At 39.8% G+C, this 12,745-nt stretch overlaps 1 protein-coding gene across 1 annotated transcript in view; it reads left to right on the forward strand.

The window, feature by feature from the left end:
- Positions 1–12,745, forward strand: part of LOC149151459 (gamma-tubulin complex component 4-like) — a gene marked incomplete at its 5' end in the record, with an annotated part of 418,255 nt that overhangs the window by 333,343 nt on the left and 72,167 nt on the right. The window contains one exon of the mRNA XM_089443166.1: positions 11,736–11,889. Within this exon, the coding sequence (XP_089299292.1) occupies positions 11,736–11,889 (154 nt within the window). The remainder of the gene's footprint in view (positions 1–11,735; positions 11,890–12,745) is intronic.

Below are 12,745 nucleotides of genomic sequence, written 5' to 3' on the forward strand. Positions count from 1 at the left end.
AGTCAGGCACGCGAAGGGCAGAGGAGCGTTGGAGGGAGCTGGGAGATATTGCTTGGAGAGGGTTTGAAGATTTTTCAAGTGCTTAGAGGACAAAATCAAGAGGAGGAGACCGATTATCTCCATAGAAACGGTATGGGGACCGATTTTTTTTTTGTTTTCATTGTTTTACACATTGTTTTTGTATTTTTTCATTGTTTTTGGTTGGGTAACTTGGTATGGGCACCAATTTTTTTTTGTTTTCATTGTTTTTAAACATTGTTTTTGTTTTTTTTCATTGTTTTTGGTTGGGTAACTTGGGTTTGGAATGGGGTTTATGAAATTTGCCCAATGTAATTTTTTTTTTTTGTTTTTTTGGTTGGGTTTGGATTCTGGAATGGGGTTTATTAAAATGTATGTAATTTTTTTTAGTTTTTGTACAATGTAAAAATTAAAATACTAAATTGTAAATTTGTAACTTGTAAATACTAAATTGTAATCCTTATTTTCCCATAGGTTCACAACTTCACCGAAACACCATTCAAGTTTTCAACTTCAAAGTTCAAAAACAAACATGCCAAGGAAATTGGATCCTTTCTGGGAATATGGTGAACCTAAAACTCCGAATGATAGACTAAACTTGAGTTGCAAGTTGTGTGGCCACCCTATGTCCGAGGGGGTGTACAAATTGAAGTATCACCTTGCACAAATCCCTGGATTTGATGTGGAGCCTTGTACAAAAACAAACCCTGAACTCATCCGAAGAGCCATGAAAGCATTGGAAACTTTAGACCAGAATAGAGAGTCCAAAGAAGAAATGAAGAGGTAACTAAAAAAGTCAGCTGAAGCAAGTGGCACTGGTTTTACTGCAGCATCAACCAATCCAGTAGTTGCCATATCATTTTTTGTTCCTCGAACCACACCTGGTTCACAACCATCTATTAGTTCAATGCTAAAAAGAACCGAGAAAGAACAAGCTGACAAGTTGCTGGCAAAATTTCTCCTCTGGAGTGATATTCCTTTCAGCATTGTAAGGAATAATCCATTTTTCCAACCTGTTGTTGATGCTATTGCAAGTGTTGGCCCAGGGTACAAAATCCCTTCTTATCATGATTTCAGAGGTCGGATTCTTCAAAATGAAAAGCTTGACTGCACCCAAAGATTGGAGGATTTTAGGGCATCATGGGCACAAACAGGACGCACTGTTATGTCAAATGGTTGGACTGACCAAAAGGGGAGAACCCTTATAAACATCTTGGTTAGTTGTCCGAAGGGGACTATGTTTATTAAATTGGTTGATGCATCTACACAAATCAAAGATGCAAGAACTTTATGTGATTTGCTAGATGTGTTTATTTTGGAGGTGGGTGCAAAAAATGTTGTCCAAGTCATAACGGACAATGCTGCAAATTATGTTATTGCTGGCAGGATGCTTATGGACAGGCATCCTACTTTATTTTGGACACCTTGTGCTGCACACTATATTGATTTGATGTTGAAGGACATAGGGCAAATTCCCTTTGTCAAAGATATTGTTGATTCATCCAAAAGCATTACAAAATTTATATATAACCATACATCTGTGCTTAGCTTGATGAGAAGATTCACCAACAACAAAGAGTTGGTGCGCCCCGCCATTACACGGTTTGTCACCAGTTTCATATCTCTTCAATCCCTTTTGAATTCTATGTGGGATGTGAAGAGAATGTTTCTTTCAGAGAAGTGGTGTGCTTTGTCAATGAGCTGCAAACCAGAGGGAGAGGCCGTATGTAGACTAGTTTCATACCAGGAAGACTTCTGGGCGGGAGTGCAGGAAGTGTACGCCATTACTGAACCTTTGGTAAAGGTTCTTCTGTTGGTTGATGGTGAGAAGCCCACAATGGGCTATTTGTATGAGGCCATGGACAGGGCCAAAGAAGCCATTCGGGCCTACTATGATGATAAGGGAGATGATGGGTTTCAGAGACAACTCCTCCTATGGGGAGTGATTGATGAGCGATGGAACAACACACTCCATCGTCCCATTCATGCTGCTGGGCTTTTCTTGAACCCCGCATTTTCTTACGCATGTGGGTTTGTATTTGATGCTGAGATCATGGATGGATTCTTATCCTGTGTCCAGAAGATGGTGCGATCTCCAACAGAACGTATAGAGATCTCTAAAGAAATTGAGACATATAGGATGGCAGGTGGCACATTTGGCTTTGAGATGGCTATCATTGATAGGACGATTAAAATGCCAGGTATTTTTTAGTTTGTAACTTTGTTTCAAATTTCATTGTCTCTTCAAATTCCATTTTTTTCTTATGTTTATTTAAAATTTTATTTGTAATTTTGTTGTAGATGCATGGTGGAGAATGTATGGTGGCAGGGTACCCCTTCTGCAAAAGCTTGCCATTCGCATCCTCAGCCAAACATGTAGCTCCTCAGGATGTGAGCGCAACTAGAGTGTATTTGAAAAAATACACAACAAGAAGCGCAACAGGTTAACACTTAAACATTTAAAATATTGCAAATTTCCAAATAAATTTTTGAATTCATTAAACAATATTTTTTTTATAATTATTAATTATTATTTCATGATCTTTGTACAGGTTGGAGTCCCAACGACTTAATGACATGGTCTACGTCTACTACAATCTTCGATTGTGGGTGAGGCAACTTGAGAGGCCACCTGATGTGGAGGCCATCTCATTGGATGGGATTGACACCACTGCTGCATGGAGGGTTGAGGCCGAGAGGCCTCTCATGGAGTTTGCTGATGATTGGTTAGTGCAGGATGTAGTGGAGGGGGAGGAGGAGGAGGAGGAGGAACAGGAGGAGGAGGTGACACCACCTGCCCGGGCTACCCCTACCACCAGTAGAGGACATGGTCTACCTCCTATAGCTCTTACTTCTAGTTTTTTAGCTTCTAGAGCATGGCAGACTCCACTGCCAACTCCACTAGCACCAACATCTACATCCAGAGGGAAAGGGAAAGTTGTGGCATTTTCTCACAAGAGGGGCAGAGGAAATCAATAGCATTAGACTTTAGTTATTTTCTTCATTTTATTGTATATGACATGATGAGATACATTAATATATTTTTTGTTGATATTTTGAGGCTGAGTTGGGACTCAGTAGTCAGGACTTACTATTCAGGACATGATTCAATGTTATGTGTGATTTTAGCACTAGAAATGATATTAAACATCTTATATATTAGTTCTTTTATCATATTTATGTGTCAATGTATTTATTTTATGTTGTAGATGGTTTAGATATTAAAAAATGTTAAACACACATGGAAAACAACAAATAGGAAAGATAAAACATGACAGTACAATTTTTATTAACAAATGATTTACATTTATAGTACATGTTGTGACCATTGGGTTTCACATCCCAAGGTCTCTTGGACTCCTTTTGTCCTTCCGTCTTCCACACTAACCCATTGAGGATTAGGTGTCCAACATTCCCCCCCTTAATCCGAAGGGTTATGTATGAGTCCAAGAAGAGAGTTGTAATACAAAATGTACAAAAATGCATGGCAGCACTAGGCTGAATGTGCTCTTTGAAATGTTGGTATAAAGGGCGGTGGTTTAAGGATGACCACCAACACTGGAATGCTTAGTGCAGTTCCCGGAACTCTTCCAAAACTGGCAAGAAGCTGAAGTCTTCTGCTAGAAGAAGTGCTCCTATTGTTTTGAAGAGGGAAACCTTCAACCATGAAAGGGAGGTCTCACCCCGCATAAAAGGGAGAACTTCAACTGGAAAAGGGAAGTCTCAACCTGTGATGGTTTAAGGATGACCAACAACTCTGGAATGCTTAATGCAATTCCTGGAACTCTTCCAAAACTGGCAAGAAGATGAATTCTTCTGCTAGAGGAAGTGTCCCCACTTTTGTTCCTAGAATTCTTCTGAAACTGGCAAGGAGCTGAAGTCTTCTGCTAGAGGAAGTCTCCCAGATTACCAACTGAAGGCATGTTCACGGGCATCTTTGTCTCTGGCTACAACTCTGAAACTGGTGTGGTAGGTTGTGGCTCAAGCTCGCTTGATGTGACTTTGAAGCTTGTAGATGACCATCATTTCCCTCCCTGTCAGATACAAGGTGAGATGATGGAGAAAACTCAACTGCAAGACTGTTCAATATGCTGTAACAAGTTCTGACATGTGTTTGGAATATCTTCTTCGCTGTTGATGCCCATTGCCAAGAAGCGATCCATCCAAGATGAATCTTTGTTCTTGCAGGTTGTTTGTTTCTGAAGCATCTGTTTGAAGAATGATTGGTTTTATGACAGTGCTTACATGGATGAAGATCAAAACAGTGATCTTTCAGATGGCCAACTCGGTCATAGTGTTGGCATTTCACAATCTGTTGTTGTTGTTGCTGTGGAAGATGGGCAGAGTCTGGAACAGCTGAAGCTGAACTGTCATGAGGAGCAGGTGAACTGTCATGAATGAATCCAGCACTCTGAAACTGAATGGGCTTTGAGTAGTCTGGAATATGAAAGGACAAGTCCTTGTCATATCCAAGACCAGTTCTGTGCTTGTTGTGGACAAGTTGTTCCCAAGGTCTGATGATGGGCTTGGGAAGTGCAGACTGAGTTTCTGCATCTGCATGTACAACTGCTGCTTTATTGGGTACTAAATCTGAATCAACTTCAACAATATTGACTTGCTTCTGATGGGTTGCAGTCTCAATGTTCTGAACAGAAACATGTTCAGAATGACTCCTCTGTTTTAATTCTTCTTGCTGTAGCTGAGATTCAAGCTGCAAAAAATCGATCTTTTCCTGTGCATTTTGTAGACAGACCTGAATGTCTGTGAGAGAAACTTTGCTGACTTTTAATGTATCATGAGTAGTAGACAACATCAGAGTTTTGAGGAACTCTAATACTTCATTGATTCTGGCCATTTTCTCCAATGTTAAACTTACACTTTAAGCCAACTATGAACCAATGTCACTACAAGGTATTCTCAAAGTTTGTTCTCTTAGAAAACTACAACAATCAAATGAGATTATTCCTTGAGGAATGAATCAAAAGCTAGATTTTAACTCTACTTATTCTCCAAATCCACACACAACGATGGTTGGTTGTATACAAGGAAAGTATATTGTGCATTCCCAAACAATGAAACTCAAACACTACAACAAATAAAATACTTGCTTTTCCACTCAGAAATATATATCAGCAAGGATGCAAGCTTTACACAGATATCTATTCAAGAAATACAGTGTATTTTATCAATTTTACACCCAAGGTTCAACACAGAAATAGAAATACCCTGAATCCACTGCATTAGATGGCTTAAATCAATCAAAGAATCTCCCAACTCCCACTCAACCTCTTCGCCTTCTCCGCTTTCTCCTTGAATAGTGCTAACAAGGATACACCAGATACCTTAACAACTTTAAACCTAACTCCAGGAATATCTCCCACGGCATGCCCCTTTCGCCCAAATTCAGCGATCAACACCTTGTCATTTTCTTCAATGTAGTTCAAAGGCCAACACAAATAGGCTCAACCTTGATGCAGTTGGTGTTGAGTGTGATAATTTAGGTTCTGTGAAGGTTGATGAGTACTCTCGAAGCACAATTCCAAATATATGGGCAGCTGGAATCTGGACAAATCTCACGCACCAATGGAACTTGACTTTCCATGTGCTCCAAGACAGAGCAGGTGTTCGTGCAAGTCTATCTGGCGCTCAAGGTTCACCACTTAAAAATGCCATTCGGTCTTCATAAAAGGGATTAACATTACTTCCTGTCTATACCAACATTACTGTCTATATTTTAGAAATGAAAGTCTTGACTTGCACCATGTTCACAGTTCCCGCATCTGCACTGAAACTCACATAAGACCTTAAGAAAGACGTCTGTTAAAAGCAACAACAGTTATCTCACTGTATCGTACAATCACAGAGTACAGTTGTAGAAGCATACATGCTTCAACATCATATAATTAATAACAACGTTCAAATTGGGATACCTCTCACAGCAGTACCATTCACAACATCACAACCATTTCTTCGCTTCAGTTATATGAGAGACATCAAGGAGGAACAATCCCACACAGCCATCGAGAGAACCAAGATATAACAGAAATGATTTTAGTAACACTATCTCCGTCGGCCATGGTAAGGTCCAGCAGCGCCCTCCATGCTTCTGAGTCGATTCAACGGGCCACCGGAGTAGGACTTCAATCCAACTACGTATTCAATGGTTATGCACAGGCGTAGGAAGGTGTGACGAGCTCTGCACACATTCGGGTTCACGTCGGGTTCACCACTCCAACCGGTTTCAATAGGTTCTACGCTTATTACGTTTGTTCAAATCGCCGATATTTTAACGAGTACTAGAAGTGCAGCAATGCTCAGGAAATGAGTTCGATTCTCCCAGACCTCTGAAAATGTGGTTGATTCGAATTCCAAAGCTCGAAAGTCTCCATTCAACAAACGCAAATCATCACCTCTTTTGGCTTCCAAATTAAAACGGATCCTAATTTTTCTTAGTGCTTGCCCACGCTTTTCACCTTCTACCTGGCCGCTGGTTCCGTGGCAGCCAGCATGTTGTTATTGTGGGCGACTCAGAGTTCTCTGTTTATGAAAAAGGACTCGTAAAATCCGACATTACGCCATTGGCAATGTCAATCGTCCGCTCGATATCAGCCACCTGATCTAATGGAGCTTGGACGGCCAGAAGCAAACGATCATAACAACAGAAAACGAAGCTGTCCGACAACAGACAAATCCACAATCTCTCTACAATCCTGAGGATTTCTGGACAAAGCAAAGCTCCCGAGCAAGAAACGACGAATTTTTAAACTCAGAAAAAGTAATATGTTAAGCTCACATATTACTTATGCTTTAGTTTTCATCAAAACCAACGCAGGGTTGGTAAATTGAAGCACAAAGACATTTAGAAGCGCTCACATAAAACAGGTAATTTCACAATGACAGAGAAGCCAGAGGACAGTCGACATCAAAAGAAGTAACGTTCAATGCAGAATACAATAGCGCCCTCAGACAGGTCAATGATAAAAAACGAACGTTGTCTTCTACAAGCGTTTCACTGTAAAAATTGTTATGAACTGTCAAGTGCATTTGGTAGCCAGCAATGGTGGGCAGAGACGTTATTTACAGGCCTGACAAACAGTAGGAAAAAATAGGCGTTATTTATAAGGTTGTAGAAGGATTGAGCGTAGACAATGACCGCAGAGAGTTGTTATTGGGTGAGTGTTTGCAGGTTGCAAGTTTGGAAAACAAAATCGAGAATGAAGATAATGATGGGTATGCCGAGCAGGCCGTGAACAAGTAATCCACAATGTCCAGATTTTATATTATGGGCAGATCCTGCAAGTTTTCTACCTCTAACACATGCAATTCAGGCCAAAGAAGTTACACCCAATTAGTGGAGCATTAAGATTCTTACGGACAGGTGTACAATGAGGAATAGAACGCTCAGTTATGATAATCAGATAGGGCAGCGCTGCATGCAACAGAGACCATCGCTATTCAAGGAGACAGAGAATCGACAAAGCTGAGTAAATGTCAGGGTTGGCAGGGAATTTCATGGTAGAAGACCTAATGCATAAATGGTGAGATAGAAGACTACGCAATTAGAGGTTGAGAAACCCATGCAAAAGGCCACACATCATGGCTCTAATACCATGTTAAACACACATGGGAAACAACAAATAGGAAAGATAAAACATGACAGTACAGTTTTTATTAACAAATGATTTACATTTATAGTACATGTTGTGACCATTGGGTTTCACATCCCAAGGTCTCTTGGACTCCTTTTGTCCATTCGGCTTCCACACTAACCCATTGAGGATTAGGTGTCCAACAAAAAAATTGAAAAAAAAATGAAAAAAAAATGAATATTTTTGTACCAAACGATTTTTTCCCGATTATTTCCGATTATTTCCTCGTGCCGATATTATCTCGATAACGATTAATGCAACATTGGGCTAGATAGTCAACCCTATTAGGTGCTTCCATCCCCTAAGGGGAGGAGACATCTCCAAGGTCAATCCTTCAATTCATAGGTGTTTGTGATATTGGTGGCAATGGAGGGGAAATACTTCATGGCTAGGTGCCATTGCCATGGCACCAGCTGATGGATGTCCATCATCCTGAGTGTATAGATATATTGGGGGAGCATTCATGGAGGCATGAGTTACCCCTTTCTTTAGTGTGCTTTTTCCCCTCCTCTAGTTCGCCTTTTACTTCTTTTTGGTAATGCTGTGATAAGGAGCATAATTTAGGTGTCCAAGCTTGCTTTTAATGATGTAGCATGTATTTACCTCTTAAGGATGAGTCAATTTGTTGTTCATCAGTGTTGGGAGATGCAAGGGTTCCTTATGATGTGATATAACATCTAGTGGTTAGGAACGATGTGATGGCTAATCAGGGGGGTAGAGCTCATGCTAGGATTTTTCCCATGGGCTAATTATTGTCTTGGCCATCTTTTATATTTTTACATTTTTTTTTCTTTCATTGTGGCCATTGTATGCTTTTATCTTTCTTGTAGCTACGTCAACCTCTAGGGAAAAGTTTCTAGCCCAGACTCAATGATGAGGATGTGAGGGTGCCAAATCCCAATGAATCAATGACAACAAACCCAAAGGATGGATGTGAAATTAAGGGAATGGGTGAAAAGTGTTAAGTATGGAACGATTATGGACACACTACTTTAATCCAAATTTTCCAAGTAGTACCCCTCCTATAATCGTAAGGCCTTAGAGGAGGTCCCACTAGATTAGGGCCAAAAGCTAACCCCCGAAGTAAGGTGAGAGAACAAGTTTATAGTCAAGATTGGTTAATCATCTAGATCACCCTTTTATCCATGTTAGAATGTCGAGACTCCAAAACATTAAGTAAAAGCACATGATTGCAACATGGTTAAAGTACTTGCCGAATGGTGACGACCTTCCTTCGAGAGGAATGCCGGATGGTGAGAGGTGTCTGATGTTGATTTATGGTAGCATCAGATGTGTTCTAAGTCTCAAATTTTGCAGAGAGGCTTGGGCACATGTATTCCAAAGAACCCATAAAGTGTTTTTGGAAATTCCACTCGGAGACAGCTTTATTAAAGTAATTAATTATTTTTAATGGGACCCTAAGTCTAAACATAGGAAATTAAAATAATTAATGGGTATTAATCTAACTGTGGGTGTAACTTCTAGAAGAAAACGAGGATCGAGCATAAATGATCTTAGCCATTGATTAGCTTCTAATTTGGGTTGTTGAATGTCAACAAGGAGATTATTTAAGGAGGCTTGAGGGTCATTTGGAAAACACACAGAGAGTTGATCAGTCAAATCGAATTGCTGAAGCTAGAGGTGACACAATGATTTGTAGTGATCACGCAGAGAGGGGCAGAGGGAGTTTTGGCTAGAGGATCTTCGCCGGAGCCAAGGATACTCAGCAGAGAGGTAGAGAGACACACAGAGAGGCAGCGCAGAGGACAGAGAGGGTGACGCAGAGCCAGGATGGGCTCACGCAGGGCCCACGCAGAGCCTCCTACGCAGAAGTCCGAAATTTGCTGGTGAGCTAGATATTTTGAGTCGGGGGGGCTAGAATCAGCTCCAGAGGGCAAATCGATTCCCAATAGAGGTGACGCAATGCCTTAGAGGCTGACGCAAGGTCAAAGCAGAAGTAGCCGGGGACTTGTTGGTTCAGCAGTCGGATCAGCCGGGACTTGCAGTGTAGAGTGAGGTAATCTTAGAAATGTCTTTTGCCAAGTGATATTCTCTGTAACTGGGTTTCCAGGAAGGCATCTAGTAGTTGTATTCAAAAATACTTCAGCGTAATAACAAAAACCCTCAGATCTGCTCCACCGGTTTTCCCGCATTGGGTTTTTTGGGAACGTTTGTCCAAAAACAACTGTGTCATTTGTGTGTATCTTTCTCTATTGTTCAATTTCTTGTTTCGACATATTATTTAAATGGTGTAGGTTGTAGTGTATGTATTTCGATGTTTGCCATAGGAAACTGCAAATAACTTGTTCATGTAAATCTAACAAGTAGAAGAAATATCATCAGTGCTGCAGTAGGAATTCCCGGTTTTAAGGAATTTTCTCTAGCCCAGACTCAATGATGAGGATGTGAGGGTGCCAAATCCCAATGAATCAATGACAACAAACCCAAAGGATGGATGTGAAATTAAGGGAATGGGTGAAAAGTGTTAAGTATGGAACGATTATTGACACACTACTTTAATCCAAAATTTCCAAGTAGTACCCCTCCTATAATTGTAAGGCCTTAGAGGAGGTCCCACTAGATTAGGGCCAAAAGCTAACCCCTCAAGTAAGGTGAGAGAACAAGTTTATAGTCAAGATCGGTTAATCATCTATATCACCCATTTATCCATGTTAGAATGTCCGGACTCCAAAACATTAAGTAAAAGCACATGATTGCAAAATGGTTAAAGTACTTTCCGAATGGTGACCGACCTTCCTTCGAGAGGAATGCTGGATGGTGAGAGGTGTTTGGGTAGTGCAAATGGTGGAGAAATGTGGCATATCATTATATACTGAGCAAATATAGGGCTGCTGGCTGGTTGGCTGTCCAAAATAGGAGAAAAATTCTCTTATGGGTACTTTTCTAGTGTACCATTAATTATTTTATCTATCATCCTTATTGCATGATCCATAATGGATCATTATATAATTTGTCATCTATCTTGGTACTTTCTGGGTGGAAAAATTGCAGGAATTGGTGTGTAGGACCCATTTTAGCGGCAGATCCCAATTTGGTGATTGGGGGTCCAAAATGTTTCAAAGTTAGTTTGAGGCATCAAATGATACTTTTGATGTCAAAACTTTATGACCATAGTTGCAATCCCTCAATGCTCTTCTACACACTAAAAGCTTTCCAACAGTGTGAAAATCACTTCAATAAAAGTTCACATGCAGAAGTTATGCTTCCCAAAGGTTGCCCTACCATGTTGACCACCATTGTACTAAGTAGATGCCACATCATGCCCCATTACTCACACATATGGGGCAAGTCGGACTTTCAAAAAGATTCTAGAGGGTCGAAAGCCCTAAACCTAGTGCCTGAACAACTTTTAGGCTGTCAATTACTGCTTTGCTTGGAACAGAAGGGCTTGCATTCTGTTGGTGTTGAAATTGTTCCATAGTCGAGTAGAGCATGTAGGAGGTGTGATATTGGAGCATAACAGAGGAAATTGAAGATTCTGTAGCAACCATTTAGGCCACAATATCCATGGCAATTCCATAGTGAGTCCCCATTTCTTTGAACTTTGCATTTTCAGAAAAAGAGCGCAGAGAATAGGCCTCACCTTCTAGTTGGGTTTCCCCTTGTACTAGGTTTCCTAGGTCACACCTTGTGCTCATTTTCTGGATGGTGCATTCATTTCTTTGTTTCTTTATTTTAGTTTCTGTTATTTCTGTAATTATGAGCACTACGCTAGTAATATTAAATCTGAAATGTAAGATAATAAACTGCATAGTAAAAGATTTTAGAATATTGTAAGATCTATTGTAACAAACTGTGTAGGTGGAATATCCATGGCAGTTTACAGATCGTTGTATTTGTCTTTTGTTGATCTTAATATGGCCTTTTCCTCTCCCTTTTTCTTTTCTTTGATGTTTCGTTTTATATTTTCCATGGGTGCTGGATAGTTTGTATGTTATGCCGTATTTTCTTCTCTATTGAGAATTTTAGTAGGATATTTTTCGTTTTTGTTCAGTAGAAGGATAAGATAAATATGAATTCCAATGCAGTTGTCCTGTCATTATGCAGATATTTATCGGCATTGATTTCTCAATCCTTTTTGGATATTGGGTCTGTATCAAGAATTCTGGACAGCATCATAAAGTTATGTTTACAGCTTTGTCGTATTATTGAACAATATGAAGGGACACCAAATACAACAGAGTTGGAGCAGATTACAGAGGTTAGTTGAATACTACTCAAAGGTAGTATTGGCTTTTCATCTATATTTTCCAGTTTTTTTGAAACTCAGAGAAAATAGATAGTTGTTCAATCTTACTCATCCAGCTTTGGGTTCAACAGCTTTAGAGCTATGCTTCACATAGGAAATAGGAAACTAGGCAAATACTTGCATTCAGCCATTGCACATTCAACAAAGCTTGTGTTGATTGCTTAAACGTTTGCTAGTTTGTACACTTCTCATTTTTGTAAGATTTTATGGTTCCCTTTCTGTTCGTGAATTATTTGTCATACTAATCAAAGCTTTTATAGTTTTATTGAGATGCATTTCATGCTTAACCTGCATTGTAGATAAACTATAGTAACATCAATCTCATTTTTTGTATTCTCCAGCAAATAAGTTTGTTTTTCATTTATGATTAATGATTGTTGAGATTTACAGTACAAGATAAACATGCTATTCTCTTTGAGGTGGATGATAATATGGATGACATTAGTCAGGTGGAATGGACTTTGTTAATCTTCATATGTAAACCTTTTGGAAAAGGCAATAAACCACATATTATTGTGTACTAAAAGCACTGGCCTCTTGGTATTTTAGAATTGTTTCCTAAGCCCATTCAAGGCTGTTAACCAACAAAAGTGGGTAACCCATAGGAGAAATTTTTTCTTGTCATTGGTTAGCCAGCCAGCCAGCCAGCAGCTCTATGATAGCCCACAAATAGCTTGAAATCAAAGCTCTCCACCTATGCTCTGATCAATGCTATCTCCCATCTGACATGCTTCTTGAAGGAAGATGGGTCATCTGTCGGAAGATACATTATCCATTTTTATAATCATGTTCTTTCATTTAATGTTTT

This window comes from Pinus tabuliformis, chromosome 9 (genome assembly GCF_031772625.1).
Source record: "Pinus tabuliformis cultivar Carrire ecotype Pingquan chromosome 9, CPIR1, whole genome shotgun sequence".
Lineage (NCBI taxonomy): Eukaryota > Viridiplantae > Streptophyta > Pinopsida > Pinales > Pinaceae > Pinus > Pinus tabuliformis.